The sequence below is a fragment of the Carassius gibelio genome, chromosome A2, assembly GCF_023724105.1.
Source record: "Carassius gibelio isolate Cgi1373 ecotype wild population from Czech Republic chromosome A2, carGib1.2-hapl.c, whole genome shotgun sequence".
In the NCBI taxonomy this organism is placed as follows: Eukaryota; Metazoa; Chordata; class Actinopteri; order Cypriniformes; family Cyprinidae; genus Carassius; species Carassius gibelio.
The window spans coordinates 9,047,094-9,070,734 of NC_068372.1; the positions used below are offsets into that span (position 1 = coordinate 9,047,094).

Consider the following 23,641-nt stretch of genomic DNA (forward strand, 5'->3'; position numbering starts at 1 on the left):
TCAACACTTCCCTCCACACTGGTGTTTTTCCCTCATCATTTAGACAGGCACGTATAACTCCACTACTTAAGAAACCCAACCTCAACCCATCTCTTTTAGAGAACTACAGACCAGTTTCCCTTCTTCCTTTTATTGCAAAAACACTTGAACGAGCTGTGTTCAAACAAGTCTCTACATTTCTCACACACAACAATCTCCTTGACAGCAACCAATCTGGCTTCAGAAGTGGATATTCAACAGAGACGGCCTTGCTCTCAGTTGTTGAAGCTCTAAGACTGGCAAGAGCAGAATCCAAATCTTCAGTACTTATCCTGCTTGATCTGTCTGCTGCTTTTGACACGGTTAACCACCAGATCCTCCTATCAACGCTACTGGCGAAAGGCATCTCAGGAACAACACTTCAATGGTTTGAGTCTTACCTATCAGATAGGTCCTTCAAAGTATCTTGGAGAGGTGAGGTGTCCAAGTCTCAACATCTAACTACTGGGGTGCCTCAGGGCTCAGTTCTTGGGCCACTTCTCTTCTCTGTCTACATGGCATCATTAGGTTCTGTTATTCAAAAACATGGCTTTTCATACCACTGCTATGCTGATGACACTCAACTCTACCTCTCATTCCATCCTGATGATCCGACGGTAGCTATTCGCATCTCTGCTTGTCTAACTGACATTTCTTTCTTGATGATGGACCATCACCTTCAACTCAACCTTGCCAAGACAGAACTGCTTGTGATTCCAGCAAACCCATCGTTCCATCACAATTTCACCATCAAGTTAGGCACATCAACCATAACTCCTTCAAAAACAGCTAGAAGCCTTGGAGTTATGATTGATGACTTTCTCAGACCACATTGATAAAACTGTCCGATCCTGCAGATTTGCTTTATTCAACATCAAGAAGATCAAGCCCTTTCTTTCGGAACATGCTACACAACTCCTTGTTCAAGCTCTTGTTCTGTCCAGGCTGGACTATTGCAATGCCCTCTTGGCAGGTCTTCCAGCCAATTCTATCAAACCTTTACAATTAATTCAGAACGCGGCAGCAAGATTAATTTTTAATGAGCAAAAAAGAATACACGTCACACCTCTGTTTATCAATTTGCACTGGCTTCCAATAGCTGCTCGCATAAAATTCAAGGCATTGATGTTTGCCTACAAAACTACCACTGGCTCTGCACCCATTTACCTAAATTCGTTACTTCAGACTTATGTGCCCTCTAGAAGCTTGCGTTCTGCAAGTGAACGTCGCTTGATTGTGCCATCCCAAAGAAGCACAAAGTCACTTTTACGGACTTTTAAATTAAATGTTCCCTTCTGGTGGAATGAACTCCCCAACTCAATCCGAGCAGCTGATTCCTGTCACGCTGTCAGTCTCTGTTTTCCTGGGTGTCCCCTAGTGAGCTCACTTCTCCTTAGGCACTTCACCATAGGCACTTTAATTCCGCTAGTCTGGTCATGTCGTCACAGTAATTGCACTCCAATTAAATCGCACAGGTGCTGACAATCCTTTGTCATTAGTCTCCCTATATAGAGCTGTCTTTCTTTGTTGTCTGTATGGAGTCCTTACCCTATGTGTGAGTTGTGCTTGTCTCCAGAGTCTTCCCGTTACCTTCTTGTTCCTCCGAGTTCTTATCCGTTTCATCCGGTTCCCTGTTTTGTTTGTCTCCCATGACTGTTTATTTTGTATTTTTCCTTTGTTACAATAAATCATACCCTGCAATTGGATCCTACCCTCTCCTTGTGTTTTCCTAAACCCAATCGTCACAGAAGGACTCCATCAACTTGGATCCAGCGGTATGTCTGCTGCCATGTTCTCCCCAGCCAGCAAGCGGGAGAAAGGTGGCTTCGAGGGCTCTCGCCTAGTGGTGTTCCGGGGAACCAGGGGAGGTCACTCCGGAACAAACAGCCGGGAGGAGGTCCAGCAGCGATCTCCACTGTGGGCAACCCGTCGACCCGGGATTCGGTTGGGGGCTGCCAGTTCCCCAGTATTTCCCGAGAGGAGAGGGGAAACGCAGATCGGCCGATCCAGCGCCGTGGAACCAGATGGCCGCCAGTCCTGTGCATCGGCACAAAATGGCCGCCAACCCAGTGCCACAGTACAAGATGGCCGCCAGTCCAGCGCCACAGTACAAGATGGCCGCCAGTCCAGCGCCACAGTACAAGATGGTCGCCAGTCCAGCGCCACAACCCATGATGGCCGCCAGCCTAGCACCACAGCACAAGATGGCCGATTTAACGCCTGAGTCTCCTGATAAGGTGCCACCGACTGTGGTGACTGAGGCGGTGCCCGAGGCCGTTCCAGAGGCAGTGCCCGAAGCAGAGGTGTCTCACGTCTCCACAGGCAGTCTTAAGTCAAGTCAGGTGCCCATTGACTGTTCAGAGTTGAGTCAGTTCCCGGTTGACCCTCCGGAGTCGAGTCAGGTGTTCGTGGACCCTCCAGAGTCAGGGTTAGTCACCGATGACCTTCCAGAGTCAGGGCTAGTCACAGATGGCCTTCCAGACTCAGGGCTAGTCACAGATGGCTTTCCAGAGTCAGGGCTAGTTACCGATGGCCTTCCAGAGTCAGGGTTTGTCTCTATTGACCTTTCAGAGTCGAGTCAGGTTCCCATGAACTCTCCAGAGACAAGGCTAGTCACCGGTGATCTTCGAGGACTGAGTCAAGTCACCGGTGATCTTCGTCCTCCCATGGGGTCGGCCACAAGAATGTGGTGGTCTTCCGCTCCGCCCTGGGGGACTCCGGCCTCGACCGCGAGGACGTGGTGGTCTTCCGCTCCGCCCTGGGGGACTCTGGCCTTGACTGCGAGGATGTGGTGGTCTTCCGCTCCGCCCTGGGGGACTCTGGCCTTGACTACGAGGATGTGGTGGTCTTCCACTCCGCCCTGGGGGGGTTTCTGCCTTGACCACATGGGTGTGATGGCCCTCTGTTCCGCCCGGGTGGGCATCACCTAATGTCCTCTACTACCCATGTTTTTGTTTGCATTTGTTTGTCTATTTTCCTCCTTTGGACCTGGCCCTCCGTCCCTCCCCTTTGTTTTTCCTCCGCCGGTCCACCACCCTCCTGGACTCCTTGTTTTGTGTTTCACCTCTCCTGCTTCTGCCTCGCCATTCCATCTGGTTGTCCTGTCTTTGTCTCTACATTCCACCTGGTTGTTTGTCTCTGTTTTCTGACCCTCCGTCCCTCCCCCTAGTCTGCCGCCGCTTCACCTCCCTCCTACCTCTTTTTCTGTTGGGTTTTCCGGGGTTTCAGGTGGAGCATCTTGGAGCTGCTCCGTAGGGGAGGGGGTAATGTCACGCTGTCAGTCTCTGTTTTCCTGGGTGTCCCCTAGTGAGCCCACTTCTCCTTAGGCACTTCACCATAGGCACTTTAATTCCGCTAGTCTGGTCATGTCGTCACAGTAATTGCACTCCAATTAAATTGCACAGGTGCTGACAATCCTTTGTCATTAGTCTCCCTATATAGAGCTGTCTTTCTTTGTTGTCTGTATGGAGTCCTTACCCTATGTGTGAGTTGTGCTTGTCTCCCGAGTCTTCCCGTTACCTTCTTGTTCCTCCGAGTTCTTATCCGTTTCATCCGGTTCCCTGTTTTGTTGGTCTCCCATGACTGTTTATTTTGTATTTTTCCTTTGTTACAATAAATCATACCCTGCAATTGGATCCTACCCTCTCCTTGTGTTTTCCTAAACCCAATCGTCACAATTCCTTAGCCATCTTCAAGAATCGGCTTAAAACACATCTCTTCCATCTTTATTTGACCCTCTAACTTTAACACTCACTAATTCTATTCTTTAAAAAATCTAACTACCTTTCTAATCTTTTTGTATTCTATTTTCTTTTCATTTATTATGCAATTGTATATGTATCAGTGTTAATTTTGACACAAAATTTTAATTTAGTTTTAGTCTTAGTCTTTTGACTATAATTCTTTTTAGTTTTAGTCAAGTTTTAGTCATCTGATTTGTTTTAATTTTAGTCTTATTTTAGTCGACTAAAATTGCTTGGTATTTTAGTCGACTAAAATTGCTTGGTATTTTAGTCGACTAAAATAAGACTAAAATCAATAACAGATTTACTAGACAATTTTTTACAGCTGGTATAGGAAACAAACTTAACCAAAATATATAAAACACAAATTCAACTTTATTTCAACACAACGGTGTCTTTATTTCGATTCAAAAGCTTCCAGCAACAAACACTGTCATGATAATGTAAACAATAACTAGCTGCCAATTGACCATCAATAAAAGAAAAATAAAGTTAGGTCCAGGACCTTAAAGCTTACAGCTGAGCTGAACAATAAGTGCATACATTTAAAGTAACTATTTAATAAGTTGGGTGGATAAAAAAAGTAACAAGATTTTATAAGGTATTCATCATCTAGCAATATTGTATGTTTTAAATACTACAATATTGTTAGATTAGTATGTATAGTGATAGAATGTCGTTTTACATGACTAATATAGAAACATTTGTGATATTGTCAACAAGTAGAACATTATAAAATATACTAAACATTAGTATTAATCAAATGTATGTATCATAATATTACGTATTAGTATTGTGCTCTCATCTAACTTGAAGAAGGGGCTATTTTACAGTACTTTCAGTTCGTAATATTTAATGCTACAACATCTACGCACTGCAGTCTTCCAATTTTGCTTAGCTCAATAAACAAAAGAACATCGTTGTGAAATTATATTTGAGAAAATGTCCGGGTGGCTCGTCTGTAAATGTCTTTTCAAATTGGTGGTGTTCTTGCCACGAATGAGCGCTCCGCGTGCTTTACACTTTGTTTTGTTTTGTTCGTCGTCAAACGTGAAGTGAGCTGTGGACATTTTGTCGCTCTTTTAGACATCACCTCTTCGAATGCCGTCTTCCCGGGAGCTCATTTAAAAACTGAAAACCTTCGCTTCACGTCTCAATAAGTCAGGCTCTGATTGGTTCTCTTCTCTCACGCAGTCTCGCCTGTTCCGTTTTGCCGGTTCTTTTGTTCATTCCTCGCATCTCTCCCGTATGCTGATTTGATTTTCGTCACAGTCTATTTTCGTCTCGTCCTTTATTCGTTGACGATAATGTCAATCAATTTAGTCATAGTTTTAGTCTCCATCAGTGCCTTCTTTTTTAGTTTTCGTTTCGTTTTCGTCCGCAAAAATATATTCGTGACGAAAATAATGACGAAAATATTTAGTCAACGAAATTAACACTGATATGTATGTGTGTGTGTATGTGTAAAGACCTCTAACTAGCTTGCTCTATTATTATTATTTTTTTTTCTATCTGTTTTCTTTTTATTTATTATATTAGTTAAAAACCCATCCTACGTGTACTGTGTTAACCTAACTGAGACTTGTTATAGTACTTATATATCATTGCTCTTTTTGTTGCTTTTGATTGCTTCCACTGTCTTCATCTGTAAGTCGCTTTGGATAAAAGCGTCTGCTAAATGAATAAATGTAAATGAATGAATAAATGAAAAATCAAATTCTTCAAAACTGTTCACTAAGCTTACAATTAAATTTCATATTTGAATTCACCAAATAAACCTGCCAACAAATGTGTCAAAATTCTTGTTATTTCTTATTTACATGTAATGCAGGGATTCCTTTTTTTGTTAACTGAACCCTTTCAAACTCACAAACCTCTTGCAGTCCCTTCACAAACCCCGGTTTGGGAAACCTCGATGTAATGCAATGTTTAATAAACTTCATATTGCTAATAACAAGCAATGGAATATATTTTCTTTCACTTTGTATTTTATATCAATATGTTACAAGACTATCCTATTTAAATCAATGTGATGATTTAGGTAAAAGGTAATCTAAAAGTAATCAAAAAGTAATTTTACTATATTACCTAATGTAATGGATTATGTTACTAACTCAATTTTTTGTCACGCAATTTGGAATCAGTAATTGACTAACATGTATAAGTAATCTACCCAGCACTGGAGATAAACTGAATGGCAGATCTCACACAAGGGATTGTGGAAATGACAGTGAAGGAGAGTGATGACACAAATGTGTCAAAAATGTGAGAAAAGTTAAACTTCATGCAAATTGGAGGCAAAAAACTGGTGGAAGCCAAATCAATACTGTGAAGGCAGTGAGGTTCTCATAAGCATTTCACAGGTTTGTCAAAAGCAGTCACATAATTGCATTGCATACTACTATATTCAATTCGGATCTATAGCTGAAGTTTATAACTGTATGCTTTTTTTCACATTTGAGGATCCACAAGGTAACAGTCTTGTTCTGGCAAGAACCAGTATTATAAAGCACTCACCTGGTCCTCAAAAGAAAGTGCTTGTCCCACATCTCGAGGGAAGCCATCTATAACTATACCACTGGCGTCTGGAATCTTCATGATCTTCTGCTTTATCTCAGTTATGGTTGTTTCCTAATGGGCATGGATGACATATTCAGGTCAAAATATGAGATATATAACATAAGAAATAACATAACACCCAAATTTACATTAGTAAGAAGAAAATAAGATTTCATTGAAAAAAAAGTTCAAATCTGAGATAATGTCAATTATCAGTATTTTGTGTGTGTGTGTGTGTTTTTACTGTAAATTGTAAATTATTTGTTCTTTTAGTCCCACTTTATATTAAGTGTCCCTAATACCTGTTTACTTGCATAGTAACTAAATGTGTATGTAGTATGTAACCACAGTGTAAGTACACATTGGTGCATAGTATCCACAGCTGTAATATTTCTGTAACTACACATACATAAGAACCCTCAGGATGGTTTGTGTAAGTACTAATTTGTAACAGGAAATATTTAACTACATTTTGTAACAAAAATATTTATAAGAGTAAATGGAACCATTTGAGCCAGGGGGTGGAGATGGGTAGGTTTAGGGGTGAAGTAGGATCCAGGGAGTGGAGACGGGTAGGTTTAGGGGTGAAGTAGGATCCAGGGGGAGGAGACGGGTAGGTTTAGGGGTGAAGAAGGATCCAGGGGGTAGAGACGGGTAGGTTTAGGGGTGAAGTAGGATCCAGGGGGAGGAGACGGGTAGGTTTAGGGGTGAAGTAGGATCCAGGCGGAGAAGACGGGTAGGTTTAGGGGTGAAGTAGGATCCAGGGGGATGAGACGGGTAGGTTTAGGGGTGAAGTAGGATCCAGGGGGAGGAGACGGGTAGGTTTAGGGGTGAAGTAGGATCCAGGGGGAGGAGACGGGTAGGTTTAGGGGTGAAGTAGGATCCAGGGGGAGGAGACGGGTAGGTTTAGGGGTGAAGTAGGATCCAGGGGGAGGAGACGGGTAGGTTTAGGGGTGAAGTAGGATCCAGGAGGAGGAGACGGGTAGGTTTAGGGGTGAAGTAGGATCCACGGGGAGGAGACGGGTAGGTTTAGGGGTGAAGTAGGATCCAGGGGGAGGAGACGGGTAGGTTTAGGGGTGAAGAAGGATCCAGGGGGGGGAGACGGGTAGGTTTAGGGGTGAAGAAGGATCCAGGGGGAGGAGACGGGTAGGTTTAGGGGTGAAGTAGGATCCAGGGGGAGGAGACGGGTAGGTTTAGGGGTGAAATAGGATCCAGGAGGAGGAGACGGGTAGGTTTAGGATAAAATGTGCTTTGTTATTATGCACTATTTTAAAAAGCATACTGAATCGGTTCGGATGAAATTTGGTGACATGATGTCTCAGATGAGTTGGACTTCAAGGGAAATAATTCCATTATTCACAAGAGCATTTCAGAACATTCCATGATTTTCTTAAAGCATCTGTACGACAGAGGTAATTATTTTTAAAACATATTATTACTCTTTTTTTTCTAATGGAAGTTGTAATGAACATTACAATTAAACTATACTGCATAATTAAAAACCCACACTAATTGACTCCATATAGGTGATTTCTGGTGTAATTGAGGAGTGCAGCAGCATTTTCGCAGCGCCAATGTTGCCAACCGCTGGAGGGAGAATATATTCAACCGTAGCAAATCTAATGATGTGGATGGCATCATTTACGAAGGAGATCTAGCGTCAGTACCAGATTGCTCTAAAAATAACTCTTACATCAGGCATAATTTGTGGCCCACTATATAATTTGTATGACTCTTTTACTGTTTTTACCGCTATCTGAAGTGATCCAGACACAGTTCAAAGAAGAGGACGTTTTTAGAATGCAAAGAGATGAGAGAATGAAGAGGTATTTTGAAAAATGCCTTTAAGTTATTTGTTCATATAATGAAGGTCAGTGCTGTCCACTGCTATTTTTGACCCCACTGACTTTCAATGTATGGGCAAAAAGAGCTGGAGCTCCAAAAGTTTCATTTACATCACAAGAAAGCAGTTAGACTGGCAAAGTTTTCTATTCTGCCTGTTGTGTACATGTACATGTACATGTATCAGCAATCAACATTCAAGTGCATGATGTAAGTCTGTGTGGCATCAAAGGTAAACATACAGTATATTTACTGCTTTGTACATGCACCATTTACACAAATTGCTCTGAATGTTTAAATTTATCCATAACTGGCCTATAACGCAATGATGGCATAGAGTTGGGGTTCTACTCAAAAGATCAAGACAAATTTAATTATTTAAAATCTGAAACCTTTAAATGGATTATATTATACATTTTACACTTATAGTTTAAGTCAAGCATGTTCCAAAACAATAATATTGATTAGGATCAACAGTTTCCACCTTCAGCTTAATTTAAATTAAACTAGGTTGAAATTAGATTTTTGTGTGACAAACTAATAACTGATATGAAACATTTTCAAAAGTTTTTTTTTTTTTTTAAGTTTTATTTATATGACCTTAAATTAACTCTTACATTAGGGAAACATTCTCCAAACCTGAAGGGAACATTGTACTCACATAAAAAAGGTTCCTGGTCTTTTCTGGGAACCAAAAATTTATAGTGTCTGAAAAAGTTGAATTAGCTGAAGTTAGCTGTCAATTTACAAAGGCAAATGCAAAAACGTTTTCTATTATTCTGCAAGAAGCTATACAATATCTGATATATTGTTTTCTCTGGTTTAGACATATTCAGTAAAATATTAACTATTGAATCAACTAATGCAATCTTACTGAGAAGTGTTACTGAGATGTGTATAGAAATGAAGAAAAGGGTGGAAAATAAATGCCCTAGAGAGACATGTCATTGTTGTCTTATTCACACTGTGAGAGAAGAATAAAAAAAAAAAAAACATGCAAGAACCAGCGACACAGTGCTTGGCAAGACTGATATAAACAACACATTATATTTCACTGACGAATAAAAATACAATGTCACAGAGAATTTACAACCCAGTCCATCAAAATGATGGATGAGAATTATTTGTAGTGCAACGTCTGATAGCATCTATAATTGCTTCCTGCTTATTACTTTACTGAGAGTGGATGGGCAAAGTTGCTGAACGCTGAATGGGCATTGTGTAAATGTGTTTGGTCTGATGATTCGGTACCTTACTTTCAACCAAGTTTTGCAATAGTGAGAACATTTTGAGTTTTGAAATAAAGCTTTCTCATGATACAATCCATGTCTGATTTGTACAGGTGTATCTTATGACACTGAAACATTTACTCTTATACATTCCCTTTTATAGTCTGGGAAAAGTCTCCTACTCTCCTTTGCGTCTCTAATCCAGGAAGTCATTAGTGGAAGGTGGCTTTATTTCCCTGACAGAAGCTCAACTCGACTTTTGTCTCAGTACAATGCTGTATTTAATGCAGCTAAGGATTAAATGACAAGGGTTGACCATTTTATCCTCTAGTTAATAATCTTTGCAGATACACTGCCTCTCCTAGAAATGTACAAAGTATTTGTGGAGTTCTTCTGGGAATCATCACCCAGTAGGAGCTCTTATCTTCTGTTTCTCTTTCAAAAGCCTCCTCGCTTAAATGTGGTGCCCTCATTTCCAGCTCCACACTTCTGTGCTCAGTTCCCAAATGGAAAGTTAATACGCAGGAAAGGGAGTGTGGGTATGTTGTTATAGAGACGGAAGTTAGGAAGTGGTCTTATTGTTAGATCTGGTAATATATACAGACCAAAGAAATGCAGCAAGCCCTTGAGTTACTTTCACCAAACTGAGATTGTCACTTCAATAACAGACACTTCAGTCGTAAAAGTAAGAAATGAACTCTGGAAATAGCTAGTTGGGAGCCATGTCAAAAGAGCTACAAGCCAGGATACAAAAGAGGAGCGACGACAGAGGGCTTTATTTTGTCTTCACTGTCATCGCTCCTCTTTTGTATCCTTCCAATCTCCTCCGTGGGATTCGAGAACGGTGAGTGGAGCAGTTGTTGCTCATTTCCCTATCACTCCACAGGCCTCGCTCCGTTCCCACGGCTCCCCCCCCCCCCCCCAACTCTTCACAGTGTTGAATGTTAAAGTAAAAATAAATGTTATGTGCATTTGATCACTGTCTTCGCATAGATAAACTTGCATTTGTGATTCTAAAAATGGGTCAGTCTTTGATGCGTTAATGATAAATAGGAAGACTTCAAAAATAAGAATCAAACAAACTTAGAAGCATAACATTCTAGTTTTGACAGTTCAACAATTCCTATTTTGACCACTGTTGATTTTTAGTAAACCAAATTCTAGGTGTGTGTGTGTTAGTCCAGCTATGTCCTATTTATTGACATATTTAATTACTGGCATGTGTTTTTGACCTTTATATTCTCTGACATTCTGACTTCATGTACATACCTGTGGTGCCAGTTCTCCATTGGTAATGATCCTGGCAATCAGACTCCATTTCCTGTTGCTGGTGGCATTATGGATCATCTTCTTCCTGAGCAGCTCACCCACTGAGACATATTCAAAGCCGTAACGCTCAGCAATCTTCAGACACTGTGTACCTTTACCGCTGCCCGGGCCACCTGTTAGAGAAGATAGTGATGAGACTTATGAACCCATACTGACTCACTCACAGACACCCACATATATGCAGACACTCCAGAAAAGCATATTTTGAATAAATGTAGCCATATGCAAGATGCTGTGATATTCAGACACATAACGTAATTCCATATTGCTTTTATATACCATTAATGTTGAGTAATTTTAGACAGCTCATCTATTTTTGCTCTGTCAAAGAAAACAGTTTCCACTTGTTATGCTCCAGAATGAATCAGTGGTTTAAACGGATTGATTAAGTGAATAATTCAATTACTCCCTCATACAGACAGTCAGTTGTTTTGCTTCTGAACAAAGTTTTCATAAATCTGTTGAATGAATAATTCATTGACTTATAGACAGTTACTATAGGCGAAACAATGTACCCTGCAGAAAGAGTCACTGAAACATCCACACCACTAATATACAGACTGATGGTCTGTCTGTTCCAACACAGACAATCGGAGTGAACAAAACAATAAGCAGCCCGATTGCTGTTGGACTAAACACCAGGAAATTCTAGGAATAGAAGTAATTGCTGTACAACAATAAATAATATTAATAAACATCACATAATAAAAAAATTCTACCTACACCAATGCATATTATGGACTGAATGCCCAACAAACTACAGGCATTGGTTATCAATATTAGTTGACCACTATAAGAAACAGTATTAAAACACATACCGTATTTTTCGGACTATAAGTCGCACCTGAGTATAAGTCGCATCAGTCCAAAAATACGTCATGATGAGGAAAAAACATATATAAGTCACACTGGACTATAAGTCGCATTTATTTAGAACCAAGCACCAAGAGAAAACATTACCGTCTACAGCCGCCAGAGGGCGCTCTATGTTTTCAGTGGTAGACTACAGGAGCACTGAGCAGCACAGAGCGCCCTCTCGTGGCTGGAGACGGTAATGTTTTCTATTGGTTCATTTCTCTCGGTTCATGTAAAATTAATTTAATTTTTATAAATAGGTCGCACCTGACTATAGGTCGCAGGACCAGCCAAACTATGAAAAAAGTGTGACTTATAGTCCGGAAAATATGGTAAACAAAATAGCAAGCCGTGCAGCATTGGGAAACATTTACTGAGCTAGAGCTAATATCTCAATAAGATTTGCTTGTTGGTTACATTCTGCACAGATAACGTTTCCCTCACAAATTACATCAGTCAACTTAAAGAGACTTGCATGCTGTTCAGGGAAGTCTGATAAGGCAGGAGGGAAGTGTACAACGATAGCTCTGTCTGAACTATAGCATCCCTAGCACTCAGCGATCCTGTTTACAGCAGGTAGCCATCTCAAAGACAACCCCAGTGAACACATGTAATTGGATTTTGATGAGGGGATGGTCTCTGATTTCATGATAACATCATTTATTACATCAGTGTGTTACTGCATGCATAACAGGAAAGTCAATAGTGTTGCTCTTAAATAAACCTTACTTGAATTTTAATTTAACCACAAACACAACCATTTGAAACGAACACTCAGTTACTTTAGTCCAATGCTGTACCTGTGGAATATTAGTTTAATAATATTAAAATTTTAATTTCATGTTATGGCCAATATTAAAATGGCAAAAAAATAAAATAAAAAAATAAATAAAGCTTTGTAACCTTTACAAGATAATTTAAGCATAACATTTAAATAAAGTTGGATTTTCAAAATGTATTGTCTTTATCCTACTTTATTAACTGCAACTATAAGTTAGAATAAAATAATGAAAATGGCAATCTAAAAGCAAAAATATAAGTAAGCATGCATAATTAAATATTCTTAGACAATATCGGACATTTAATAGACAATTAATTTTTGTATCACTTTATTCATGATCACTGCAAATGGCATAACTGAACCACTTTGGGCTGATCAGATGGTCATCTTCTTTTAGTCACAATTTTTTTTTATATAATAATAATAAACAAGTGAGTGGGAGTTACTTATGTCACTTTGTCATCTATTGTTTTATCACACACTATAGAATCAAAAGATTGGAATGTAAGATTTTTTTTTTAGTCTCTTATGCTCACGAAGGCTGCATTTATTTGATCAAAGGTACAATAAAAACTGTCATATTGTAAAATATTGTTATAACAATTTAAAGTAACAGAAATCATCGTAATATGCATATTTGGTCTCTTATTATTAGCATTATCAAAATTATAAAACTTTTAGGATTCTTTGAAAGTAAATTAAAATGCATTTATTTAAATGTAAATACATTTTTTAAGATTACAATTTTCTATTACTTTTGATCAATTTAATGCATTCTTACTGAAATAAAGCATTGATTGCTTAATACTTGAAGGGAAAAAAATATTGAATGGCAGTGTATTTTCATACAAATTCCAACATAAAAAGTGCACGCACACAAACACCAGCCCGTTCCTCTCCATTAGCCTGGCATCTGTGATGAAGTACCCAGTCTTTGAGCTTACCTATAATGAGGATGACTTTGGGTCTGGGTCTAGATGGGTCAAACACTTCATATTCCTCTATGAGCTCAGCTGTCTCAGACAAGTCTGAGTCACTCTCAATGGAAAACTGGTTGATGGGTGGGAGGCGCTCATATCTCCGATAGGGGAAATTGGGACTGTCCGGGAGAACTGTATGGAAGAATGCAAATAGTTAATCATAAGAGCTTCTGATATCCGCAACAATATATTGCAAAAGGAAATCCCATGATAGTATATCATTGAAAAAACATGCTCTGATTAAATGACAAACTCATTGTTTTACTGTAAAGGTACTTTGCATTCATTTGCCTTTTCGTATTGCCTCGAGGTGGGTAGAACAATGTTGCCCAGCACAAAGAAATGAAAACCTCTACCGATGGTTGCCATGCTCTAACAACACCCAAATAATGAATCATGAGCCTGCTGTGCAATACACCACTACACAGCAGTGGCCTGTTCTAGTTTGCATGAATTTCAGCATTGCCTACAATTTGGAGCTGCACTGGCTGATGACAACACCTCCTACTCACCATTGCGGAAAAAAGATCGACGTGACTGCCCACCATTGAGAGGCGGTAACGACTTCTTCTCCTGTCCAACGAACGTGTCCCACCGAACTTGGTCAGTCCCGCCGAGCTCCCTCACCTTCTTAAGGCAGGTCTCTAGGTAGTCTACGGGGTCATCCGGTCGGTAGTACATCAGACCAGTCAGCAGACTCTGAGAAACAAGTGACAAATCAGAATAGAATCAGTCAGTAGAATAACATAACTACGATAGTAGCAATAAATGAATCCAGCATTTAATGGGAAGCTGGTATATTGCAGTGTGAAACCATTTTAAATTACTTTTAAGCTTTAACAGATTTTTTGCTCATTATTTTATAATTGTTATGCATGACACCCTTTAGCGACTACACATTGAAAACATTTTTTTTTTACACATAAGGGTTGTTTAAAATGAACTAGAGAAGGCAAAGGGTGATTAAAATGGTTATAAACAAACTGTGCAGAGTGAAAGCACCTAAAATATACACTTTCCTATATATTTAATGCAAATACCCTACTGGAAATCATTACCCTCATCATATGCCCAGGATATTCCAACCCAAGCCGGCCCAAACTCTGAGTAAAAGGGAATTTTTGCCATTGCGCTCCTATAAGTACCAACAGTTTAAAAAGAGGTATTGACTCCAAAATGATGTTGTTTACGAAACAATAATATAGGTGACTGAAAACAGTCATTAAATTATCTTATTATATCCTGTTATTTCTTATCAGACTTGACTCTGATAAGCATGTGTAGGTTACTGACAGCTCGCCTACCATAACAAACAACGACGGACAATCAGCAATGTTGACCCGCATTTCAGACACGATCGACGGTCATTTTCAGCTTTGTGCGTAAAGACGCGCATACACTACCGACTATAAACACATACATAAACCTCGATCATTTCCATATAATCTAATCTGATGCAACACTCAGCAACTCAAGTTTGCATTATTTACAACCCTCAGTACCCCACATACACGTACCTTTAAATGAATCATTACCTTTTTTTTTTAATTATGAATCAACTTTAATCATATCCATAACCTTTTCATAACTGTAAATATACCGAACCAACATTGGTTTACTGATTATGTTTCTATGCAAGTAGCCTAACTTCATGTTATTCTTCATTTGTAACAGCTGATGTGGAAACATCTTCTTTAGGATTCACTCGAACAAAAAGTTCACACACGCAAATGCTCACCTCAAACAGTTGAGGTATCTCTCTCCTGGAGAGATATTCCTTCGCATCGTTGGTGTTCATATCTGTTTTTGGAAAACTATCGATCCTTTTGCGTTGAGCGTAGAAGGTATTCTGTTGCAGCTTCACGAATCCGCGATGTTGTTGCGATCTTAACGCATTCTCCAAGTGCCTACTAAACTAGGTGGACGGAGACAGCGACGCTCTCAGTAAACTGCTGAGCCTGTTACATGCTGCTTCTAAGCTCTCCTCTAGTTTTGGTCTTGGTCTAGTAGCTCTCTTCAGTGTTTGAAACCGCCAACACAGCGCGATACACCTGTACGCTGCCCGCGCGCTGATGGAGTGACTCAAGTGTGTGTTAGTCCGGCGGATGCGCGCGTCCAGAAGACTGATGCGCGTCTCTGGAGTTCAGGAGGAAACGATTTATATTAACGATTTTATTATTTATATGATATAATTTCCTGATTTATGTTACAACTGCCACATGACAACAAGATAAGATGTTGGTAACGGCATCCTATGTATTGATTTGGAAGACAAAATGTTGTCAGATAATAATAGTTTATTATGAATTAATACAACAACAACAACAACAACAAAAAACTACTAATGGAATTGCAGCCTTTTAATTATACGTTTTGTATTAAAATCTCTTAAATCTAGTATCTTAAATCTAATTATCAAAATAATTTATGAATGAATTAATAGAGCTGAAAAAATAATCATTGTCCTAAATACAATGCTTTTTAAAAAAATAACGACAAAATATGCTCACTGCAGATAAAAAAATAATAATAATAAAAATAAAATAGTAATAATAATAATAATTTAATGAATCATTGATGAGTTTAATATTTCATCAGTGAGACTAATAAAAACCTACACTGGCCTATATAACTAGTGTGTGTGTGGAGTAACCCCTGACATCATTTTCACAGTAAGTGTCACAAAGGCACCAAATGTTTCATGCTGGATTTTGACATTTTTAGCCTTCCATCTGTCCATCTGAAAAGTCTTAAATATAAACAAAGAGCCAGTTTCAGATTAATCTGCATAAGCCTTTGTTGGAATACTCACGGAATTTATCTGATTAATTTGTTGGTAGGGGAAAAGAGAATAATACAGAAAACAATCTGCTTAAGGTCTGTTCCCTATTAAAAGTTCATAATAACTCAGTAAAAAAAACAGTAAACGGTACCACAGTTGTTGGATACCCATAAATTTATGGGTTTCTGAGAAAACAGTTATTTATAAAAATGTAATGCATCATCATATATTCATGTCCTCCGTTTTATTTGCTACATGTAAATATCTGAGCAGAGATATGACTTTTATTTCGGAAAATGGGACTTTTAATCAAACCGGAAGTTAAACGCTTCCTGGTTGCAGTTGCAAATCTAGCCTGTCACTAAACCGATGACAAAACAAAATGGATTATTACAATTTAATTGCAGTATTTGCACTTATTAATTTGCTTGTTTTCATACCACATGGATACAGTAATTATGTTGAGGTAAGTGTCTTTATTCATAGCTGTTGTAAAACGTTTCTTTGTTTCATTGAATGGAATTAAGCTTTCAGTAGTAGCTGATGTTAAAATGTCTGTTATGTTATTTTATGGCTGTGTTCATTCCGATTTTTTATATATAAGCACGCACATACATGTAACGCCTGTGATGGCCAAAAACAGTAACATTAGGGAGCTTGCTAGGTTTTTGAATCACAGCCTGTGTGTTACATTATGCTGGCCAGTATGTTCTAAACATCACATGTGATCAGATCAAATGTATTTCTTTAGGCATTTTCAGTACTCATTATCTCGTCTCACAGTTTTCTGTTCAGATGAAAAGAGAAAACAAACCTTTTATTTGAAATCTGAACAGATTATATTTCATCTAGAAAGTGCACATAAAGCCCTTCCATTATAATCTACAATAATTTGTCACTTACTTCATAGCGAACTCACAAAGTTTCTTTGTAATCAATGAACCACTAATTTACATCGAGTTAAAGTGCGAGGTCTGCAGAGATGTTCTCCAGAGCGGAAACACAAATATACACTGGGGCGTTTACCAAATCTGTTTCGCCAATTTCCTGCTATCATACCTGTATATTCTTTATTATATATTTTAAATGTTCTTAATTGAAACAAATATATTGATATAATATGTAAAATACTGTAAAATGTGTAAATCATCAATAGATACAACAGTACACTTTAACCCATTTCAGAGACAGTAGAAATAATTATGAAATGACTTAAAGGAATAATATACCCAAAAATGGAAATAAGGCTGTGTTTTGCTCACCCCTGAGGCATCCTAGATGTATATGACTTCCTTCTTTCAGATGAATCCAGTCGGAGTTATATTAAAAATTGTCCTGGCTATTCAAAGCTCCATCAAAAGAAGCTTTTCCTTACTTTAGCAGGGGAAAACCAGTCTCCTCTTGTTTGGAATGAAATCCTCCGTCATTCTTCTTTATAAATCCTAGTTTTGTATTTCTAATTAGTGACCGTTGTTTTGTTTTGATCTCTCTGTTGTGTTTCTGTTTGCGTCACTTCTAAACGTGCTTCGTTTACAACAGTGAGCGCAAACTAGATTCATGTGATAATTACGTTTTGAATATGGATATTTTTCTTACAAAAACGCAGTAGCTAAAGGAGGCCTTTGTTCACTCCCCGGAGCCAAGTGAGACACTTTTTTTTTCATGGAAGGGTGTTTTTTATTTAACTTCTTTTGGACTGAAGCAATGCAACACCCGCTGACTGCAATGAAAGAGCTTGAAAGATCGAAGACAATTTTTAATATAACTCCGTCTGGATTCGTCTGAAAGAAGAAAGTCATGTACACCTAGGATTACTTGAGGGTGAGTAAAACGCAGCCTAATTTCCAATTTTGGGTGAAATAACCCTTTAAGTTCAACTATTAACATTTTATATCAATTTAAACTATGACACATTTCATTGTTAAATTAATTTCCCACTTGGATATATTATTTTAAATATTTTCATAGTAAGAACTCTTTTTTTAAAGGATGTAAAATTATATGTTTTCTTATGTTAATGTTTTAATTTTTGTTTTCTTTGTCTAACTAGTTTTAAAGCTTCACTGGTTCAAAACCTGGGCATGAAGTTTTATGTGCAAATGCATCTCAAAGCAGTCATTTCATTACTTGTAATTTTTCTCTATAAAGTGCATACAGCATTCATTCAGTACACGTGAAGGCAATTTGTGCTGTTAACACTTTGCCATCATATTACTTAATGTAAGTGGCTTTCATAAGCTTCCATACGGTAGCTAAAATGGACAAAGACTGAATGTATGGTCTCCATTTACTTTTCTTTTGCCCATGGATTTATCTGAAAGAGACAATTTTCACATTTTGTACTTCTTTAGAGAGTTTGATTAAATTATGAATGCATTATTAGTCTGCATTAAGGACCCACAATGTCTGAAATCGAATTGGTATCAAATGTTTCAAATGGTTTTTGTACACCATTATTATAGAATTGTGTTTTTTTTTAGAGCAAAGCTGGACAGTTTTTCAGCAGTGGCCACACCAACAACTGGGCAGTCCTGGTAAGTTTGAATTTTGAGAATTTATAAGGATTCATAATGAATAAATTCCTAAATGTGTACTTTTGTTGCTAACAAGACAACAACATATGATAAGCAATTAATTTTCAAATGCTCAACATTGTAAATTACATTTATCCTGTGACAACGTAGAATAAATTTTAAAGTAGAGCTTGGCATAACTAGTAAGAAGTATATTTGTATAAAATGTATAGAAATATGTGAATTTATTCATATACATGATGAGTTTTCCAGGTTTAGAATTCACATTTTTAAAATAAGACTCCATTTTTATTTGAAACAGTCGTAAAGTTGTATAGTAGTAGTATAGTTTTTCTTCTTCACCTATTTAAATGCATGTTTTATTTTATCTCGTGTCCCCCTTAGAAGTTTGCTGAGGCCCCCTAGTGGGCTCTAACCCACTGTTTAAGAACCACTGTGTTGCAGTCAGTATTGACATTGTTAATTAAAACTATATTATTATTTTTGATAATTAAAATAAAGCTGAATAAAATATACACATTATATTAATTAACTTAAACTTAAAAGTTGAAGTCATAACATCACTACTACTATTACTAAACAAAAGGTAAAATAAAAATAGATTCAGTCTAAATAGGAGAAGAAGATGGCTCAGACGTTTGGTTAATGCTGTTTAGTTTTTAAGTTAACGCAGGCATTTATTGCTGGTTAGCTTTAATGTAATTAAGGTTACATATAGATATATATTGTACTTGCATATAATAGCAATAATAGAAAAGAAGAAGAAAAGGTAATTTAGAGGTATAACATGGTTTCATAATGTTTTTTGAATTCTAACTTGCCAACATGTTTTCTTAAATGCTACTTTTTTTTCCATGTTTTTTGAAGTTAATAAACATGTTTATGTCTAGGTCTGCACGTCTAGATTCTGGTTTAATTATCGGCATGTGGCGAACACGCTGTCGGTTTACAGAAGTGTAAAGAGACTAGGCATTCCAGACAGGTAAACTTACTCATTTACTTCAATTATGCTTTAAAGCATCTTCTCTAGACACTTGTAAAAAAACAGTGGCCTGTTGAATGATAATATACCATTGGACCAAACTGTTGTATATCAACAATTTTTTCCTCCTGGCATCCTCATTACACAGTGACATATTGTTTAAATGTGGAGAAAAATTGAGAAAATATCTGTTTTCTCCAGAGATAGCTGTTCTTTTGTCTCAACGAGGCAGTGATATTTGTGTTCCTGTCTGCTCTGATTAGATGTGTTTGCCCTTCTTTCCCAGTCACATTGTGCTGATGCTAGCCGATGATATGGCCTGTAACTATAGAAACCCCAAGCCAGCCACTGTGTTCAGTCATAAGAACATGGAGCTGAACGTGTATGGAGATGACGTGGAGGTGGATTACCGCGGATATGAGGTGAAGCGGCTTTTGGTTTTAAACTAATATCACTAATATTAGATGCCAGTAAGGCTTGTTCTGTTTCAGCACAAGAAAAAGTTTCAACTTAATTAAAATATTTCTAAACGCAGTCAAAGCAGAATCAACGATTTCTTGTCTTTCAGCAGCATACAATAGTGATGTGTCCTGAATGATTGTTTTCTTTTTTTTTTTTTTAATAACCAATTACTCACTTAAGGACAGTCAGTCATTTTTAAATGTATGCATTTAGCAGATGCTTTTATCCAAAGTGACTTACAGTGCATTCAGGCTAACATTTTGTACCTAACCATTGTTCCCTGGGAATCGAACCAACAACCTTGCGCTGCAAAGGCAACGCTCTACCACTTGAGCCACAGGAACTACTGAATTATTTATTTATTCAGAATTATTTTTGAGACCCAAATCAAGACTATACACTTACTGTGGCAGGTCTTATTTTAAAAGCATGTCTTTTTTGTTTTCCAGGTCACAGTAGAGAATTTCCTGCGAGTCCTGACAGGGCGTCTCCCCCTCAGCACCCCTCGATCCAAACGTCTGCTTTCCGACGACCGCAGCAACATTCTCATCTACCTGACAGGTCAGACCGGTAACAGCCTCATTACTGGCTTTTCTGCATTTCTTCTTCTTTTTCTGAATCTGTGGGTCTCTGTTTCCACAGGTCACGGTGGAAACGGCTTCCTGAAGTTTCAGGACTCTGAGGAGATCAGCAACATGGAGCTGGCTGATGCTTTTGAGCAGATGTGGCAAAAGAGAAGGTAATTGTTGAAAGAGATGCAGTGGACACACAGTAACTGTAGCATCATGATTTATCACATAAGTTTGATTTATGACAATCTCAGTGTTGTGGTGAAAGATCTGTCCTGGTGAACGAATGGTTATAGGTTTGAATCCCACCCTCTATCCATCGATATCACTGTTATACCCTTGACAGAGCCACTTAACTTTGGGTTGTGACAGGGAGACTGCCACTATAACAAGTGTACTGTAAGATGATTTGGATGAAAATGTGTTGTTGTTATTATTACTAAATAATAATATTAATTGTTAGTATGATTTAAAAAAATAATTAACAATAACAATAATTTAGTTAGTAAAAAAAAAAAAAAATAAAATAATAATAATAATATATATACAGTACAGACCAAAAGTTTGGAAACATTACTATTTTTAATGTTTTTGAAAGAAGTTTCTTCTGCTCATCAAGCCTGCATTTATTTGATTAAAAATACAGAACATTTTTTAATGTTGTGATATATTATTACAATTTAAAATAATTGTTTTTAAATGTATTATATTTCATTTATTTCTGTAATGCAAAGCTAAATTTTTAGGATCATTATCACATGATTCTTTAGAAATTATTCTATGATGATTCATTGTCAAAGTTTGAAACAGTTCTGCTGCTTAATTTTTTTTTTCAGAACATGTGAAAAAAAAAAGAAGCTATGTTTTTATAATATAAATATTTTGTAATAACAATATACACTACTGGTCAGTAATTTTGGGTCAGTAATTGTTTTTCTTTATTCTTTTTAAATAAAATCAATACTTTTATTCAGCAAGGATGTGTTAAATTGATAAAAAGTGATAGTAAAGAAAATATATTATTAGAATTTTTTTTTTTTTGAATAAATGCAGTTCTATTTAACCTTTTATTCATCAAATATATTAGACTGCAGAACTGTTTCCAACACTCATAATAAATCAGAATATTAGAATGATTTCTAAATGATCATGTGATAGACTGGATGTTACATGTGACACTGAATGGAGTAATGATGCTGAAAATTCAGCTTTGCATCACAGGAATACATTTTTTTTTATATATATTCAAATAGAAAACTATTATTTTAAGTTGTAATAATATTTCACAATTTTATTGTTTTTCTGTATTTTTGATCAAATAAATGCAGGCTTGATGAACAGAAGAAACCTCTTTCAAAAACATAAAAAATAGTAATGTTTCCAAACTTTTGGTCTGTACTGTATACACACACACGCGCACACACGCACACACATACAGGATCTAGGTTGAATTTTTCCCTATATCCTCATGCACTGTAGGTTCATCCCTGATTTATTCAGGAATAAACCAACAACTATCTTTATTAGCACTCAACAGACAGATTCATTTAGTAGCGGCTTGGTTTCTTTTGAAACTCTTTTCATTGGAGGAGGAAAAATAAAAGTACTTAAGTTACTCTGTATAAATGTTCATTGAATGCTTATTCAACCGCTGAATATAAGCAATGTCACAGTTCCTGTCGTATCAGCAAATGTATTCATTCAGTTTAATACTTACTGCAGAGATTGCATTGCAGAAACTGACCAAAACAAATCCCAAAACGCACATCAAATGACATCAAAGCACAACATAAAATCTGCAGTCTAGCCTTCATCGTGTGGCTCCTGGACACAGTGTTGATGTACAGCACACGGCTGAAGTGCTGCAGCTGCCTAACGTATTAATTGTGTGTTATAAATGCTCTAATAAGCTGTTTAGGTTCGAGCACTGTGTAAATATTGTGGGAGGCTAGAGTTAGGTGCAATGAGAGCTTCTTCTCTTCCTGTCGAGGACTACAGCAAAGGATGTTTTGTGCCTGTCAATGTGGTAATTGCAGGCTTGATCCAATAAATTAGTAAAGCCCCTATTGTGCGTGATTGCTCCCCTCATTACATCTTATGTTCTCGTGTGATTCCAAGCCTTCTCATTCTCATTCTCTCTCTCTCTCGCTAGTCAGAGATGGCCAGAAGTGGTTTCTAATTTTTATTATATGTTTTATTTTGTGAATGGAGCATTCTTTGAGTTCTTTGTTACCGTGGCAACGGCTTGCAGTGAGCGCTGTGTTGGTCGTGTAGTGAACGTTGCTCACAGAGCCTTGTTCCCTGTGCTGGAGGTCAGATCTGGCTATTCTTACTTCACCACCGGCTTTAATTCTAAACAACATTAGATTGCAATGTTATAGAAGGAAAATCATTTCAAACTGCCAAGTATCCACCGGCTCTAAAACGGCCTCCTTTCTTTGCAGGTACAACGAGTTGTTGTTCATCATAGACACGTGCCAGGGGGCCTCCATGTACGAGAGGTTTTACTCGCCCAACCTCATGGCCCTGGCCAGCAGCCAAGTGGGAGAGGACTCGCTCTCTGTGAGTTTAACCTTCTGCACACCTGACAGTTAACATTTAGCTGAAGCTGTTCTGCAAAACCTTTGAAAATCATTGACATAAAAATCATAGATAACAAGGTTTTTGGAGTTTAAATAGACCATGATGAGGTCTGGGAACAAACCAAACAAGCATCGAGGATAATGTGTAACGAGTGCTAACTGCTTTGAATAATTAAGCATCTTTATAAAATAAATGAATGAATACTTTTGTTAAGCAAGGATGCATTAAATTAATAAAAAGTGACTGTAAAGGCATTTATAATGGAGAAAAAATAAATGCAGTTCCTTTGAACTTTTTGTTTGTCAAAGAATGCTGAAAAAAAATATCTCCGTTCCCACAGAAATATTCAGCATCTCAGCCTTTTTCAGCACTGACAATAATAACTGTATCTTG

At 37.7% G+C, this 23,641-nt stretch overlaps 2 protein-coding genes across 3 annotated transcripts in view; one reads left to right on the top strand and one right to left on the bottom strand.

Annotated features, from left to right (window-relative positions):
* The window catches only part of LOC128025844 (adenylate kinase isoenzyme 5), a 147,555-nt gene extending 132,122 nt beyond the window's left edge, over window positions 1–15,433 (bottom strand). The window contains exons 1-5 of one of the 2 annotated variants that reach the window (XM_052612408.1): window positions 15,075–15,433; window positions 13,882–14,035; window positions 13,301–13,468; window positions 10,661–10,833; window positions 6,279–6,392 (exon numbers count right to left, since the gene is read on the bottom strand). In XM_052612408.1, coding sequence (XP_052468368.1) covers window positions 6,279–6,392; window positions 10,661–10,833; window positions 13,301–13,468; window positions 13,882–14,035; window positions 15,075–15,134 — 669 coding nt within the window. In that variant the 5' untranslated portion in view covers window positions 15,135–15,433. Of the gene's footprint in view, window positions 1–6,278; window positions 6,393–10,660; window positions 10,834–13,300; window positions 13,469–13,848; window positions 14,036–15,074 lie in introns of both variants that reach the window. The other variant, XM_052612403.1, reaches the window with a different exon arrangement.
* A 993-nt stretch (window positions 15,434–16,426) lies between these two features.
* LOC128025942 (GPI-anchor transamidase) overlaps window positions 16,427–23,641 on the top strand; it is a 39,737-nt gene continuing 32,522 nt past the window's right edge. The window contains exons 1-7 of the mRNA XM_052612578.1: window positions 16,427–16,584; window positions 18,599–18,652; window positions 19,543–19,634; window positions 19,921–20,056; window positions 20,546–20,657; window positions 20,739–20,835; window positions 23,110–23,227. Of these exons, the coding sequence (XP_052468538.1) occupies window positions 16,501–16,584; window positions 18,599–18,652; window positions 19,543–19,634; window positions 19,921–20,056; window positions 20,546–20,657; window positions 20,739–20,835; window positions 23,110–23,227 (693 nt within the window). The 5' untranslated portion in view covers window positions 16,427–16,500. The remainder of the gene's footprint in view (window positions 16,585–18,598; window positions 18,653–19,542; window positions 19,635–19,920; window positions 20,057–20,545; window positions 20,658–20,738; window positions 20,836–23,109; window positions 23,228–23,641) is intronic.